General features: G+C 42.4%; 1 protein-coding gene and 1 long non-coding RNA gene across 2 annotated transcripts; one reads left to right on the top strand and one right to left on the bottom strand.

Moving 5' to 3' along the window:
- Positions 1-684: 684 nt before the first annotated feature.
- LOC120442801 lies at positions 685-2,233 on the bottom strand. The gene is made up of 3 exons (XR_005614934.1): positions 2,132-2,233; positions 1,471-1,723; positions 685-931 (listed from the first exon to the last, which is right to left on the bottom strand). It is a non-coding gene; the product is annotated as an uncharacterized LOC120442801 (long non-coding RNA).
- Positions 1,040-16,552, top strand: LOC116327425. Its single transcript, XM_039620068.1, has 6 exons — positions 1,040-1,136; positions 11,902-12,276; positions 12,433-12,693; positions 13,205-13,295; positions 15,588-15,640; positions 16,078-16,552. Exons 1-6 carry the CDS (start codon positions 1,091-1,093, stop codon positions 16,092-16,094), a joined length of 843 nt encoding a protein of 280 aa, XP_039476002.1. The 5' UTR covers positions 1,040-1,090; the 3' UTR covers positions 16,095-16,552.
- Positions 16,553-17,866: the final 1,314 nt, after the last annotated feature.

Below are 17,866 nucleotides of genomic sequence, written 5' to 3'. Positions count from 1 at the left end.
GCTCCTCACGTGTTAACCTCTTCGACATGTCAATGGCTGTGAACAAAGAGAAACTTGTAAATAACTCATGACAGAATAAAGTTACGTTGAAACCAAGCACACCATTGTTTTTCTTGTGACATTACCAATAAGTTTGATGTGTCACATGGCCCTCTTCCTATTGAAAAAACAAACGGTGTATCCAAGATGGCCGACTTCTAAATGGCCACCATGGTCACCACCCATCTTGAGGAGTTTGCCCCCTCACATATACTAATGTGCCACAAACAGGACTTTAATATCACCAACCATTCCCATGTTATTACGGTGTATCCATATAAATGGCCCACCCTGTAGACACTTTCTTGATGTAGCAATAATCATCATGTCTCTGATAGTTAGGGGGCAGCAACACAGAGAAGATGCAGACACGGAAAGCTTGTTGTGTGTGCCTTCATGTCTAAGTATGTGTGTGTACTTTCTTCTTTTGTGAGTGTGTGTGAATACATGAAAAAAAAAAAACAGAGTCGGTGGCTGTTGTGCTAAAGAGTCAGTCCTTACACTGTGTGTGTGTGTAACCTGTATTTCCTACATCCTACATGTTGTCTAACCTGATCATTCTTTCACAGAGAAATATTAGATTTTTATTATTATTATTATTATTATTATTATATTTATTACAGAATTATATTTTAAGGACAAACATCAGACACCAAAACATGCAACCATCTCAGGAAACGTTCCTGTGGTTATCAACACAACCCCAGTTCTCTGCTGCTCTTCAGAAGAGCGGCTGTGAAGCTCCATTCTTTTACTTCCATCTTTGATCTAATCTTTACCTCACAACATCTTTCAGTAACAAATGAAAATGTCACGTTTTCTCTTTTGGACCGAGTTGTTGTTTCACTTCCTCTTTTTAGGATGCCTCCGTCTGTCTGCTGCAATCTGACACCTGAGAGCAGGACACAAAAATAGTTGCTGAAAAACCAAATGAGGAAGTTCAGTACTCATCACAAAGACATCAAACCCACCATCACAGTGTATCGGTCAGTGTGTTTATCAGCACTGCTGCAGTTTGATCGCACATTTAAAGAAGAATCATTCAGTCAGGATGGCAGTTTGGGACAAACTTTGGGGTCTCCTGTTCCTGCTCGCAGGTAAGACGTGATCTCAGAGTGTTTATGTTTTAACTGCACAATTTGCTCTTTTTTATGTCATGCAAGGTCCAAACTCTATTTGTTTTTCACAAAACACTGAATCATGATGCATCATGGTTGAGTGGTACAGACGAGTACATCTTTCTTTCTGTCATAAAAAAACAATGACCAGTAAAGTCTGAATCTTTCGTCATGTTTTTTCAAAAACTCACTTTACTCATGTTGATTTTTCAAACACACATCACAAACACAACACTTTACATTTTCACAAATCTAAAATATATTTAGAATAATATAAAATATAAATCTGAATAAAAAGACTCAAACGACTCACATATTGAATAATTGGGCTCTGATTTTTACAACATTTTTGTAATGTATGTTTGCACTGATTGCCGATCACGCTTCAACTGAGTCGTCCTCGGTCAGAAGGAATGGTACTCCACAGTGATGTAGGTCAAATAACTTTAATAAGGAGGTGGCAGATGGCATCAACAGGATGAACAGCGTTGGTAGGGAGGTAATTGCATTACAGTATTCACATTCAGGTAAAGGGAGTGTGAGTGTGTATATGTGTGTGTGGTCATCTGTAAACAGAAAGAACAAACATTTGTATTAACCCCTATGGATAGCAGTGTACCCCTTATACAGTACTGTGGGTTTCCAGCATAAGGTTATATAATCTGCCATAACCCCATGGCCACTAGATGGCACCCTAAGACCATAAATGAATTTCTAGCTTGCATATACATTGGCCAACCAGACCTCTATTCTCTGAATCGTTCTAATCTGTAAACATAGTAAATAGTTACATCCACCTACAACCACAATGCTTGACAGTAAGTCGTATATGAAATGGAATATGGGCTGAACCCAAGGCCGCCTGTAGTAGGCCAAAAAAACGCATTATAGCGATAGCAACGGGACTAGCTTCTTATGTAGCAAATTACACACATAAAGTCGAACAAGCATCACTCTCATCTTATAATACTCACATGATAAGCACGCACACAGGGTTAACTCACACAGGAATGCAAGTAAAAACGTTAATCCTCCGACACACCTCTCATCTGTGCAGAACTGTGCTGAACACGTTCCCAACCATACCGAGGTGCATCATGGGTAACGTAGTCTAAACCAGTTACAGTGAACAAGCGGACTTTTAACAATTTTAGTGGAACCCTTCATGGTGCATCTTATGTTTTCCAATTTTATATTTTGCATCGTATCTCTTAAGTTGGAGGTTTTGTGTCCATGTAGTGTTGTAGGTACATTAGAGGTTTTTTTATACTATCAACACCACTGAATAATGTAGACAGTGTATGACTTTAAACTGTATTAGTGCATGACGTGAGCAGAGGGATGATGTATGCGCTCTGTAGTGCTTTCTCCCACTCTTCATCAGGGAACAGAGCCCCCATATCCTCAGTCTATTCTTCCCTTATTTGATTAACAGAAGGATTGACTTTGTTCAGTGACTTGCTTCTCTCATGCAGTCGTTGATCCTCTTCTTTTGTTTATTAGCTTTACCTTCAGCAAAGAGTCTAAACAGGATGCTGAGGGGTGTGGCAGTGTGTGGTCTGTAGGGCCGCTGCAGGGAGGCTGACACACCAGAGCTGCATCAGCTCATCACGCCTACTCTGCATTCAAGTTTGTGCTGGGTGCTGACGTTGTTGTTGTTGTTGGTGGTGTGTCTGTAAAAAAGCTACTGTGAATAAAATATGCTGGAAAGCATGAAAATGTGCTCGGGTCTGCCGTAGATCTTTTACAAGGGGATATCTGGAGAATTTACAAACTTCTTACAAAGTCTCCAATTTGTCAATAGCGATAAAATGTGTATTTGATAGCCTGTAGTTTATAGTGTTATAGAATGTGGCCTACTTGTATTAAATTCAATCTGAAGCCAGGCTGGGGTGAGCCATTCCAGTCTTTAACTATAGCGAAGTTGCAGCCCGGTGGTATGTGCGGATGTTTGGCAGGGACAGTCTAAGCTTCTTATGCACTCTGACTTGTTGTTCCATATACAGTGGCTTGCAAAAGTATTCGGCCCCCTTGAACTTTTCCACATTTTGTCACATTACAGCCACAAACATGAATCAATGTTATAGGAATTCCAGGTGAAAGACCAATACAAAGTGGTGTACACGTGAGAAGTGGAACCAAAATCATACATGATTCCAAACATTTTTTACAAATAAATAACTGCAAAGTGGGGTGTGCGTAATTATTCAGCCCCCTGAGTCAATACTTTGTAGAACCACCTTTTGCTGCAGTTCCAGCTGCCAGTCTTTTAGGGTATGTCTCTACCAGCTTTGCACATCTACAGACTGAAATCCTTGCCCATTCTTCTTTGCAAAACAGCTCCAGCTCAGTCAGATTAGATGGACAGCGTTTGTGAACAGCAGTTTTCAGATCTTGCCACAGATTCTGGATTGGATTTAGATCTGGACTTTGACTGGGCCATTCTAACACATGGATATGTTTTGTTTTAAACCGTTCCATTGTTGCCCTGGCTTTATGTTTAGGGTCGTTGTCCTGCTGGAAGGTGAACCTCCGCCCCAGTCTCAAGTCTTTTGCAGACTCCAAGAGGTTTTCTTCCAAGATTGCCCTGTATTTGGCTCCATCCATCTTCCCATCAACTCTGACCAGCTTCCCTGTCCCTGCTGAAGAGAAGCACCCCCAGAGCATGATGCTGCCACCACCATATTTGACAGTGGGGATGGTGTGTTCAGAGTGATGTGCAGTGTTAGTTTTCCGCCACACATAGCGTTTTGCATTTTGGTCTCATCTGACCAGAGCACCTTCTTCCACATGTTTGCTGTGTCCCCCACATGGCTTGTGGCAAACTGCAAACGGGACTTCTTATGGTTTTCTGTTAACAATGGCTTTCTTCTTGCTACTCTTCCATAAAGGCCAACTTTGTGCAGTGCACGACTAATAGTTGTCCTATGGACAGATTCCCCCACCTGAGCTGTAGATCTTTGCAGCTCGTCCAGAGTCACCATGGGCCTCTTGGCTGCATTTCTGATCGGCGCTCTCCTTGTTCGGCCTGTGAGTTTAGGTCAGGGGTCTGCAACCTTTTACACCCAAAGAGCCATTTGGACCTGGTTTCCACACAAAAGAAAACACTGGGAGCCGCAAATACTTTTTGACATCTAAAATGAAGATAACACTGTATATATTGTTTTTTATCTTTATGCTTTGTGTGAACAACTAAGGTGTGCTGCTTATGAAATCCATGAAGTGCTACAGAGAAAATTAAATTATATTTATGTAATCAACACATTTTGAACTCTTAAAGAAATATAACAAAAGCAAAGACACCCAGCTGAACTAAAATGATCCATGTAGCAAACAAAAACTGTTGTCAGCCGCCACCCTTATATCGCCTTTGGGCTGTTGGAGCCTTGACCTGACTCTTAAAAAATAATTGGAAAAAAGCTCTATGCTGCTGAAAGATGAAAAATAGATATTTGCAAAATTCTGCCTAAATATGTATTTTACCTGGTTAATGCGTGCGGCGGGGCGTGGTCTGCAGCACCGCTGCAGGGGAGGCAGACGCACCTGAGCGACACCCGCAATCACGCCTCGCTGCCTTTACGTCTGCGCTATCTGTGCTGTTGTGTTGTTGGTGGTGTGAGCTGAAAAGCTACAGCCGGCTGTACGCGTACAGCAACCGTGTGTGAAAAGTGCTCAATACAAGGGCGTAGATTTGGTTTTGGCATTGGTGGGGACGGATGATTCAACCACTGAACCCTGCCCTGTTTCTTTTTTTTTTCCTTTTTGTCTTTGCTTCTTGATAAAAAAGGAGAAATACTTGCCTACATATGCTATTCTACATGCTTTTAAACCATTTAAAATTACAATTCATAGTTTTATATGTGAATTATATAATGTTAAATTACTATTAAGCAAATGACTGACTAAGTATTTTAGGCTTTAGTTTACTTCAGCCATATTCCATATAAATCAGGTATCATACAAAAATAAAAATAGCTTCAAATACAGTCATGACAATAAAAGAATATGACTTTAAGGACTTAACAACATTACTTCAGTTATAGTACAACAACATCTCTGATACATTAGCACTAAGGGAACACTGAATGACCTGCTGGTTTTTGTCCATAGAACTACTCATCTAAGATTAGCACAAAGTAAAAGATCTCTCAGCAAAATTATGCAACATTTTAGGCACTGTTGCCCCGATCAAATCAGTGAGCTGGGATTTTTTATTCTAAACATGAACTACTGTTACAGCGACAGACATGGACTACTGGTGCCCCACACAACAACTCAATGTGGACTATGTGAAGGAGCCAAACACATGCCTTCTCCTCTCGTTAATCTATAGCACCAAAACATCAGTCAGTCACCTGTGACCTCACCTCCTCACCTCTGTCTGAGCTACAACATGGCAGAGCTGCCTCTGTCACCTGAGAAATAACAGTGAGACATTTCAAATACATGCAGTCACACATGTGCTTCAAATACAGTAATGAACCAACAAGTCAATGAAGTCATCATCCAATTCCACCTGTGATCTTGTGTCACCATTACTCTCTGAGCTTTGTGTTGGTTCTTCTGTCACCTGACAAATAGGACATACATGACAATAAGAATGAAATGTGCAGCTGCTTCAGTGTTTCTGTCAATTTGTGCAGATCTTGACTCATCAGTAATGTTTGTAGTGTGAGTGCATTTTTAAAACAATTTGTGCAAACTGCACTACAAGGTGGAATATTTGCAAAATCATGACTACCTCATGATATTTTGTCTCAAAAATTAACCCTATGAATATGTCAGTGCCATTAGGATGAAATTATTGTGTCACCAACATTTTAACGTTAGACATATAATTCTAACAGTCTCTGTAAACTAATATCCTGGCTTGCTCGAGGCTGCCGTTTTCTCTGACACTTTCAATCAAAATTAGAAATGCTACTCTGAGACTGAGATAACTGATAGTGCTGCCTGTTGTGCAGTTAGTTTCCAAAACACGTTATTCATGGTTGCATACAATTTTAGACTGATGTGGGCCAAAGCCTAGCATAGCCTGTAACGTTATTATGACGGACACATTTTATGAGTGAACTTGACTTTAAGTGACTTACAGGTTTCTTTCAAAAATACTTTCTTATATCCAGGTTCTTCCTCCTTGCTGCCATCCTCCTCTCCTCCTTGCAGGTCCTCGCAGCACAGGCTTGCCGCTGCTAAAACTAAACAGAGCTCCCTGAAAGGCACAGCCAATCACATTGGCCATATTTGTCACATGAGGCAGGACTCCAGTAGAGAACGTAATGTAACTCTTTCTGCACCGCTGGGTGAATGAGACGTTGACAGATCGGTTTTTTTTTTTCCTTTCTTTCTATCGGGTTTTGTTTTTCTTTACTCGAAGAGATCAAATTATTGGTGGGGACAATTCAATAATCGCTGGATATTGGTGGGGACATGTCCCTTCCGTCCATGCCAAATCTAGGCCCTTGGCTCAATATAGAGATGCTGAAAAGCATGCTCATGGAAACATCGTCGGGTCTGCCGTGATTTGTTTACAATGGGACTTCTGCTCCTGAACCTCTGCGCACAGAGTCCGCAAATCGGGGCTATAGAACTCTGCTGCTAGAGTCCTCACTAAGACCAAAAAAGTGGACCACATCAGTCCAGCTCTGAGGTCTTTACACTGGCTGCCTGTCCGTCAGAGGATAGACTTTAAAGTTCTGATGCTGGTCTATAAAGCTCTGAATGGTTTAGGACCGAAATACATCAGTGACCTCCTGACCCAGTATGAACCTTCCAGATCCCTCAGGTCATCTGGATCCGGTCTGTTATCAGTCCCCAGAGTCAGAACCAGACACGGAGAAGCTGCATTCAGCTTTTATGCTCCTTATATCTGGAACAAACTCCCAGAAAGCCTCAGATCAGCTGAAACACTCAGTTTATTTAAATCCAGGTTGAAGACTCACCTATTCTCAGCTGCATTTGAATAAAGCACCAAATCCACACTTAAGTTTAAATTTCAAAGCCTACTTTTTAACTACTGATTTTATCTACTGTTCTGATTTTATCTACTGTTTTGTTTGTTTGTTTGTTTGCTTGTTTTAATCAATTTAAATCATGCTTTTTATTTGTTTTTGTTTTTAATGTCTCTGTAAAGCACTTTGAATCACCTTGTTGTTGAATTGTGCTATATAAATAAATTTGCCTTGCCTTGCCTATACGAAGTCAGTTTACGCAGGACTGTAAGCTGTCATCTGTGAGGCGTGAGCGGTGTTTGTCTTTAACATAGTTCACGGTGGAGAACAGCTGCACATAATGTGGATCCGAAGATCCATAATTGGCCTACCTGGGGTTGAAAGTCTCGATAAATGCACGGCGTTTCGGGGGGTATACCGGCTTCCGCGATGAGTGTGACTCTTATTTTGAGCGATGAAAAAAATAATAGAATATAATTTTATTTTTATATTTCAATATCACAATAATCTTCCAATTTAGAACTACGAGTTAAAAAGAACTAACATAAATAAAATACACTTCAGCTAAATTCTTCTAATTTATTTGCCCAAACCACGCGGAGCCGCAGTATAAGGATTAAAGAAGGTTGCCGACCCCTGGTTTAGGTGGACGGCCTTGTCTTGGTAGGTTTACAGTTGTGCCATACTCCTTCCATTTCTGAATGATGGCTTGAACAGTGCTCCGTGGGATGTTCAAGGCTTGGGAAATCTGTTTGTAGCCTAAGCCTGCTTTAAATTTCTCAATAACTTTATCCCTGACCTGTCTGGTGTGTTCTTTAGACTTCATGGTGCTGTTGCTCCCAATATTCTCTTAGGCCATCGCAGAGCAGCTGTATTTGTACTGACATTAGATTACACACAGGTGCACTCTATTTAGTCATTAGCACTCATCAGGCAATGTCTATGGGCAACTGACTGCAGTCAGACCAAAGGGGGCTGAATAATTACGCACACCCCACTTTTCAGTTATTTATTTGTAAAAAATGTTTGGAATCATGTATGATTTTCGTTCCACTTCTCACGTGTACACCACTTTGTATTGGTCTTTCACCTGGAATTCCAATAAAATTGATTCATGTTTGTGGCTGTAATGTGACAAAATGTGGGAAAGTTCAAGGGGGCCGAATACTTTTGCAAGCCACTTTAAATGGGAAGATCAACCGAATAAATGTCTTGAAAAGGACACTTGTATGAACACAGGTATAGCTTGAAATAAGTAAAGATATTTTGGCATTATGATCATCTTTATAGAGTTGACTCTACCAATAAGTGAAAACAGTAAGGCTGACCATCTTTTAATATCTAGTCTTCTCTGCTCCAGCAGTTGCACAAAATTATTCTCAATTAATTGGTGGAAGGATTTTGTAACGTTTACACCCAGATATGGAAAGAAAGAGGTTGGAGTTTAAAAGCTGAGTTAGAAGTTTTCAGCCAGTTTATTAAGGGGAAAATACTCACTTTTGTCAAGATTGAGTTTGTACCCTGAGGTTTTTCCAAAATTTCCAAAATTGTGGAAATACTTAATATGGGGTTAGTAACAGATAATAATATCTCGTTGGCATATAACGAGTGTGTATTTGATCCTCTTGCATTATACCTTCTATTTTTGCTGTTAATTCTTAATACTATTGAGAGTGGGTCAATGACTAGGACGAAGAGGTGTAGGCTTAGGGCACAGTTGTCTAACTCAGGCCTCGAGGGCCGGTGTCCTGCAGGTTTTAGATGTGTCCTTGATCCAACACAGCTGATTTAAATGGCTAAATTACCTCCTCAACATGTCTCTAAGTTCTCAAAAAACCTGGTAATGAACTAATCATTTGATTCAGGTGTGTTGACCCAGGATGAGATCTAATACCTGCAGGACACCGGCCCTCCAGGCCTGGAGTTTGACACCCCTGGCTTAGGGGATCAGCTTGCTTAGTCCCTCTTTGTAGTTTAAAATAACGAGAAGAGGTAGAGTTGGTGAGAACTGAGGCAGTGGGGTTAGTATATATTAGTGTGATTAGTTTAATTATTTAGGGCCAAAACCAATTCTGCCTAATGTATAGAAAAGATATCCCCACTCCACCCTATCAAAAGCTTTTTCAGCGTCCAGTATTACAACTGCTTCTGGGGCCATTTTATCTGGTTTGGTATAAATAATATTAAACAGGTGTCTCTGCCCTAAACAAAGCCTGTTTAATTATTTGTAATTTGATGATGTAGGGCTGATGCAAGTGTGAAGTATTTTTGAAAACACTGTACCGTCGCAGATAGGTCTGTTTGACGAACAGTCCAATCGATCCTTCTTCTTTTTAAGAAGCAAGGTAATAGATGCTTGCTGTAGGGTGGATGTAAAGGTCCCATTTTCAAATGCTTCTTTGTATACTAATAAAAGGAGAGGGGCTACTTGATCTTTACATTTTTGATAGAATTCAGTGGGGCTCAGTTGCTCTACAGTCGTTAGAGTTATCAAAATGTTATTGGCCTGGATTGGATTCTGTTGAATATAATTTTAAATAGAAATCTTTAAACCGATTGTTTATTGTCAGGTGATCTTAGCGGACTATCAGACAGCCTGGTCTGTGGTATAGTGTGAGATGAAGCTTTCTGCCATAGCTGGCTAGCCAATGATTTTTAGCAGCGGTGTCCAACTCCAGTCCTCGAGAGCTACCGTCCTGCAGCTTTTAGATGCATCCTTGTTCCGACACACTTCGTGGTATATGCATTATGAACAATTATCTGACCTCTAAGATTAATGCTTTCCATAAAGCTGAGGCTGATATGCTATGTAATTGTTTGACCTATATTTACAGTTGCTGATTTGCACTGTCTGTGCTTTAGTGAGTCTTTACATGGAGTGGGATGAATGATCTAATACTGGGTCCATAACTAGGTGACTATCTAAATTAGGATGGAGCTAAACAGTGGCCCTCAAAATTGGGGAAATAAATATTCACCAAGACAACTGGGAGTGGGCATAGTTTTCCCACAACTATGACAAATCTGACCTTTGAATCAAATGTAGTGTTAGTCGCCTTAAATTCAATATTTTTGTGGATAAGAATAGCTACTCCTCTACTTCTACTATCAAATTTTGAGTGGAACAACTGTCCTACCAAATCTCTATGGATCCTGCCATGGTCCTTATTGCACAAATGAGTTTCCTGTAACATTGCTGTAGCAACATCCAGATTTGTTGGGTGTGTTAAAAACCTTTCTCCTCTGAACTTCATGATTAAAACCAGTTTATAATGTTAACATCCTCAAATCTCATGGTAAGTAAACATGAGAAATCTATGCATGTCTGTCTTATGTACGGATTCCCAACCAAAAACATACACAATGACATTTTAAACATATGAAACACGCCTCTGGAATTGCCTGTGGAATCAGCACCTTTAAATCTGAGGCCACGGTCCTCAGCTGGAAAAGGGTGGCGTGCCCACTCCGGGTCAGGGACGAGCTCCTGCCTCAAGTGGAGGAGTTTAAGTATCTCAGGGTCTTGTTCTTGAGTAATGGGAGAAGGGAGCGGGAGATCGACAGACAGATTGGTGCTGCGGCTGCAGTGATGTGGACGCTGTACCGGTCTGCTATGGCAAAAAGAGAGCTGAGTGTAAAAGTGAAGCGCTCAGTTTAGCGGTCGATCTACGTCACCCTTAGCTATGGTCACGAGCTGTGGGTAGTGAGCGAAAGAAAAAGATCGTGGATACAAGCGGCGGAAATGAGCTTCCTCCGAAGGGTGGCTGGCCTCTCCCTTAGACATAGGGTGAGAAGTTCGGCCATTCGGGTGTGGCTCAGAGTAGAGCCGCTGCTCCATCGAAAAGAGCCAATTGAGGTGGTTTGGGCATCTGACAAGGATGCCTCCTGGGCACCTCCTGGGTGAGGTGTTCCGGGCATGTCCCACCCGGAGGAGGCCCCGGGGCAGAGAATTACACATGCCTTCATGTGTAATTCTCTAGATCCATCTTCTTCCATCCGGGGCCGGGTTGCGGGGGCAGCAGCCCACGCAGAGAAGCCCAGACCTCCCTCTCCTCAGCCACCTCCTCTAGCTTGTCCGGGGGAATACCAAGGCGTTCCCAGGCCAGCCGAGAGATATAATCTCTCCAGCGTGTCCTGGGTCTGCCCGGGGGCCTCCTCCTGGTGGGACATGCCCAGAACACCTCACCCAAGATGCACCCAGGAGGCATCCTTGTCAGATGCCCGAACCACCTCAACTCTAGATATGAAACCTTTTCCTTCAGCTCTCGGTTCTCTTTAACTAGTGCGGCATGAACCTGTTCAACATTATCCAGTCTTGCATCCAGCCTGTTGAGCCCTTCCTCCATTGCTGGTGATTCTCTGGTAAATAGTAAAAATGGCCTGTTTTTGTATAGCGCTTTACTAGTCCCTAAGGTTGCCAAAGCGCTTTACACGTTCAGTCATTCACACACACATTCACACACTGGTGATGGCAAGCTACATTGTAGCCACAGCTGGGCCAGTTCCATTAGCGATACTTGTAGCAAAGCAGCAGACGCATGGCTTACCTCTTGAAAGGAGTCGGTAGAGGCTTGTGTAGCACCTACCGCCTTTGCTAGTGTCTCCATGTGTTTGGTGTTAGCATCTTCCGATGTAGCTGGACTTCTCATGTTTGTTCAGCCTTCTCTACCATCTTTGCCAGGGTCTTTAATAGTTTTATGTGACATCTTTACAGGTGTTTTATGTTCGCTAGTCACTAAACTGAGTCACTGTGTTCGAATCTCAGCTCTCATCTCTGCGTTCTGTCTTTTTAGGTGCTGTGGGTCAAACTGTGATCTATCCTTTCACGTCTACCTGTGCTGTCAGAGGATCCACTGTCACCCTCCCCTGCACCTTCACACCTCTGAAGTCTTTCAGTGATGGTCAGAGAGAAGTTCCACTAAAGATAGTCAGAGTTCTCTGGTGTCAGAACAATGTGTTCTGTCTGAGACCTGCGCCATCTGTGTGGGACACTGACTCAAAAACCAGTGACCCTCGTTATCAATATCTGGGAGACATGAAGACAAACTGCACTTTACAGATCAGAGATGTTCAGCAGAGAGACAACGCAACCTTTCGCTTCAGGATGGAAGCTGATAATCCTAAAGGACATTTTACTAATATGATAGGAGTGACTGTCAGAGTTGACGGTGAGAGAAAAAATATACAATTTCTGAAACAAATATTAACCATTAATATAAATGGGCTTTGATAATCATAAATGAGGCATCTGTTGTTGTGATTTGATGTTATAGAAATACAATTGTATTTGAATTAAGAGAATTTAATTAAACTTTTTACTTTAGATGGGTCTAAAATGAGAATAATCAGCTCCAGTGATGATAAAAAGTTGAGCAGAGGTGAAACCGTTACACTGCTCTGTGCTTCAGTCTGCACTTTCCACCAACTGGAAGTCACCTGGTTCAAAGATGGCCACGCCCTCTCAGAGACTGGCCCCTCCCTCCTTCTCTGCTCTCTGAATGCAGAGGATTCTGGGAGCTACACCTGTGCTCTGAAGACCAACATGGAGACTGTCTCTGAGCCGTACAGCCTGCAGGTGGAGGCAGGTTGGTGTGATCAGTTTCCCTCAGATTTTCCTGTCCGTCAACCAGCTGCATGATGTTAAACCTTTGCTGCGCTGCCCCAAAAGTTCATTCTGTTCATCTGGACGTAGCGTTTTCAGGATATAGCGTGGGCAGCTGTTGTTCTTCTCCCCCGGATCGCCTGGAGCTTTCTTTAGGTGCCTTCCCAGCTTTGACAAATGTCCAGCTGGGATAACCACATTTACTCAGAAAATGCACTATTTATAAGGTTGGGGAAATCTGCAGCCAGCTCAGACAGAAGAAGTCACTTAGATGAGTGACGCAACGTTTCTCCCGCTGAAAACATCCAGATGAACATTATCAACCTTTTGGGATTTCCTTGCCTGAATGATTGAGCATGCATCAAAACCTTTACTGTGCTGCACTCGTCCCTATAACATGTGTTAACCTACAGCTCCAGGATCCAGAAGGTACATATAATTAGATCTGTGTGGCATCTGTATCCAGTCTCAGAAATGTCTGATCTTCTTCAAAGGAAACCTGGACAAGCTCACAGTCGTCCGTCTGGTTCTGTTCAGCGCTCACATGCTGCTCATCGTCACTGTGGCATCAATAATAATCAAAAGGTAATTTTCTCCCACTCACCATTCTGTTTTCTTTTCCTCTCTCTTTCTGTCACTGTCGAGACATTTTTGCTGCAAGCAGCCGGAAGCACACATAAAGCCCACTGACTAGCAATTAATCCACTGGAGCATCAGCTGCACTTTTCACAGATTTTATGGTTATCTTATAACTTTGGTTCCCTGAGTAAGAGACTAGCTCTCTGCTCTGTTACATATTCCATATGTAGTAAGGGGTGAAGGAATACTTCTTTAAGACACTATGGGTTGCCTGACTATGCTGGAGCTGGAGAGTTGGACATGTCAGTCATTAAGAGAACAAAGGTTACAATGTAACCGTACATTCTCTGTCATTTTGAGACTGTCTTTCCAGTCAAACATATACACATGCATGTTAACGGGAGGGGAGTACGTGAGAACATATACACCTGCTAAATGGGACATGCTGGGCTTTGGCAAGGGTCTACCCAAAATCGCAGGGTTATGACAGAGAAAGAGCTGGTCATTTTCCCAAATGGTCCTGGTGTACCTGATGAACCAAGAATGAGAGCAAACGGAGGGAAGATGTAGCAGAGAGTATGAAGGTGTGCTAGGGCATCCCACGCCAGAGGAGGATCATTGTTATGCAGGGAGAAGAACAGATGGCAGTGTTTTGACTCCACAGAGTCTCTACCCTTCCACAGGGACGGCTGATTTGCTCTGAGGATGGAGTCTCCACTCTGCTGAACTCGAGCCCCCTCTCGGTGTGAGTTGCTAAGCTGAACACTAGCTAATATACTGCCCTTAGCAAGGAGAAGAGGGGGTGAGCCCATTGCCACAACTGAGTTGCCAGCTTGCAAAGGAGACGAGAGGCTAGGCCTCTTGCCTGTTGATATATGGTGCTGCACCCATTCCGTCTGTCCTGACAATAACATCTCTTAATCTCAGCAGAAACTATCGGAGCGCAAGGAGGACAGCTCTTAGCTAACATATTTATGTGCTGGGTTTCTCAGTGGTTGGTCCAATGGCTGTTGACCCTGCAGTCCTTATGAGCAGTGCCCAAGCCAATGGGGGACACATTTGTGAAGATCAGCTGAGGGTCAGTTTCTGGTTTCACTGCATGTCCCTGCTCTAGGTTGGGTGAGTCCCTCCACCAGGTGATGGCTTGCTGAAATCCCCATGATACTAAAGGCACTCTCTGATGAGACTGTTGTGGACACAGGCCCACCTTCAGCGGGTGCTGTTAGACACGTCAGGTAAAAAGGAGTGATAGCAGGACTACTTGTATCATGACTGCTGTTACGACCCGGCTCAAGGCCGCAACAAAAAAAAAGATGAATACCAGGTTGTGGGTAAGAAGAGGCTTTATCTTAAACTGGACAACCAGGTTGGCTAAAAAATGGCTGGTGCCACTAAAGCAAACACAACAAAAGAGATGGACAAAATGGTGAACGGAGAACTAAACTATACTGGGAAACTAAACTACTGACCCTGAACAGAAACACAAACCTGAACACAAATAACTGCGAGCAGAAAACAGATGACGGTTGGGCAGCAGGGAAAAACACACGGATGAGACATGGTGGATACACAGACGGGCCAGCCAAACTACAAAGACAGAGGACGCGACTTAAATACACACAGGGAAACACAGGGAGATTGCACACAGGTGGGGAACACAGCTGGGAATAATCAACAAGACGAGACAGAGGTAAAACTGAACACACTCACATGAGACGCAGACCTTCACAATAAAACAGGAAACGAGAACAAATCCTTAAACATAACACAAAACAAAACACTGACAACATTAAATCGTAACACTGCCATGAGGCATAGTCTCAAGTTGACCCAAGAATGTAGTCTGAAACAGCAAATTTTGAAGGCCTTTTGCGACTCTTCGGTCAGGGAAAAAGTGGCTCTGTTGAAGTCCAAAGTCGTACCCAGTCATGACCTGGGATGGGTGGAGCTTGGTCAGAAGAGCATGGCTATGTGGCTGCAGCACTTTTTTTCAGAGACTGCATAGATCAGCCATTGAAGTGAATGTCCGAGGAGCCAGAGGAATGCTGGAATCCTATCTATCAACGCCTGAAGCTGGAGATAACACAAAGAAAAACATTAAGGTGAAAACATAAACAGTAACCAAACTAAGGATAGAACTGAACAGAATTAATGATAAACAGAACCTAAGAGTCCAAAAACCTCAAAACGCTGTATTAAAGACCTGACACCATGAAACGACCAAGTCTTTAAAAGCTAGAAAGATTTTCTTAATGAAAATTCATGTTTCCACCCGTAACTGTTCTTGTCTGTGTACAGGACGTGTTGTTTGCAGGTCAGGAGCAGGTTAGCAGAAGAAACTCGAGAGACAGGTGAGTCACATTATTACATAACTTCTTCCAAGCTTATGAAATATTGAGCCACTTAAAGCAGACCTTTACAGCTGTTCATAAAGGTCACACACTGTTTGCTGACTTCATGAAATAAACTCCAGAGCTGCAGTGTTTCTCCCTGCAGGCTGGAGCTGTGTCTCCCCCTTCTGGCAGTGAGAGTAATTACACAAACTGTCAGTGCTGAGGATGAGAAAAAGTCACAGCAACGGTCACAGATGGCTTTCTCTGTCAGACTGTAATCCTTCCTCTGAGCACTGAGTCTCTTTTTTATCTGAATCATCACAAACTTTTCTGTTTGCATCACTCGTCATGATTTGGAGTTTGAGCCCGTTTATCAGCACCGACCTGTCTGCTGCTGTCTTCTTCTCTTCCTCGTTATCTCATCGCTGCTGTTTGAACTCTGCTTCCTGTTGTAGCCTCCAGACGTCACTGAGGAGCCGAGGACCAACGAAGAAGAACGAGGCCAGGCTGTGTGAATTCAACAGTATTATATTTAACAGGCTTATTTGTCTCATGTAAAACAGTTAAAGTGCTCTTCTGCTTAAAGCTGTCAATAAAAATCAATCAGTAAGGCTCAACAGAAAGACTGTGAGCAGTTCACTGGTTTAAAATAAATCCACCTGTTTATGACCAGAATACCATCAGGAAGTCAAAACATGATGCACTGGAAGGTTTAAGATAAAACGTGTGTTGTTAAAACCTGATTGTGTGTATGCTGCTGTTATTGTGTGATCGTGTGTGGATTGATACTAAAGTACTCATCCGTCCAATAGCAGATATTTGTGTTTTATAATTGATTCTCCAATTAAAATATTGATATTTTAGTAATTTGTGCTAAATTTGTAGTTTATCATTAACAGGAACACAGTGGGAAACTACTTTATTGAGATCGTCTAAATCAGACCTTCCCAAAGTGTGGGGCCCGCCCCCTAGGGGGGGCACAGAGCCATTGCAGGGGGGCGCGGTATGAAAAGGGAAAAAAACAAAAAATAAAAACAATGCTTGGACACTGCTAGCACGGGGCTCCCACACAAACGCAAAGCAGGAGATGAAGCATCGCTGAATATGTTTCCAAACCTAACCCTAACCTTTATAAGCCAAAGACTAGAAAATATGGTGAAGCATATCTTCCCTTTGGCTTCACCTGCACAAGTGCCAAGGTAGGTCTCCCCTGCTTAATTGCTTTTCCCTGCATCTGGAGCAGCGCTGGGCTCTCCAAATCACGGACAAACAGTATCCCACATTCTTGATTTTTGCTTCACAAACACTTCTTGTAATGACTAACTACTCCTGACATTTTGGACATGTTAGCTCTTTATGCAGTAAAGTTACAGCGGGATACAAATAATATCAGGCTGATCCTGCCGTAATTTGTTCCCCCGGTTCAAATCACAGACAAACAGTATCCCACAGCTGTTTATGTGTTTAAACCCATTTTGCACAGAGAGGTATTTTTTGAAAAATGTATTGACAGCAATGTTGAATATTATTACACAGGAAAAAACAACTACACGTAAAATAATCACACCGTGACGCCTCTGCCTTTCTAAATGGAGGGACAGTAACTGCGTGTGTATGTAAGCGTGTAAATAGCCTACTGCAGATAGAGACAAAATACTGTTAATCTGACTATCTGCCATTCTGCAATTAATCTAATGTAAACAATAACGTGGCGCACAGCGTGACGTGAAAAAAGGCACATACCTTTGACGTTGGGTGATGAACTCTGTATTCCTCGGCTGTGTCCCAATTCAAAGTGTACTTCAAATGCATACTCCAAATGCGCCGTCGATTTCCCCAAATATCAAGCGTGATCCGGTGCACGCTTCGTGGCCCCATATATCCCACAATCCATAGCGCGGCGGTGGGTGTGGATAATTTTGTCGCAAAATACGGCAGAAGGGAGCGGCCGAAGAGTGAAGTGTCAAAAGTAAGTACTGAATATTATGTCACTTATTTATGTGCGAATGTTTAAGAACATTAAAACATTACTGTTGGCCACATGTCGGCAAAGTTATGTGACATTAGTGATGTTTGTACTTTCAGCGGTAACTTGGTTTTAAAGCCTTTACTTTAAAATATATATATAGTCGACCTTAATCTTACAGAGAATGTGATGATTTTATGGATAATTAAAGTCAGTCATATATCCACAAACACAACAAGCTGAAAGTCAGTGATGCTGCTCGGTTTGCAGTCCTGAAT

Source organism: Oreochromis aureus, linkage group 11 (genome assembly GCF_013358895.1).
Source record: "Oreochromis aureus strain Israel breed Guangdong linkage group 11, ZZ_aureus, whole genome shotgun sequence".
Classification (NCBI taxonomy): domain Eukaryota; kingdom Metazoa; phylum Chordata; class Actinopteri; order Cichliformes; family Cichlidae; genus Oreochromis; species Oreochromis aureus.
Note: the sequence above shows the minus strand (reverse complement) of the source record. Positions and strands in the feature narration are given on the sequence as shown.

What these genes read in the sequence shown, in the direction of transcription:
- LOC116327425 (XM_039620068.1), top strand. Translation starts at nt 1,091, where the DNA reads ATGGCAGTTTGGGACAAACTTTGGGGTCTCCTGTTCCTGCTCGCAG. An exon ending in AGTGACTGTCAGAGTTGACG is followed by an intron (nt 12,277 to 12,432) that starts GTGAGAGAAAAA and finishes TTTTTACTTTAG; the next exon opens with ATGGGTCTAAAATGAGAATA. An exon ending in GCATCAATAATAATCAAAAG is followed by an intron (nt 13,296 to 15,587) that starts GTAATTTTCTCC and finishes GTCTGTGTACAG; the next exon opens with GACGTGTTGTTTGCAGGTCA.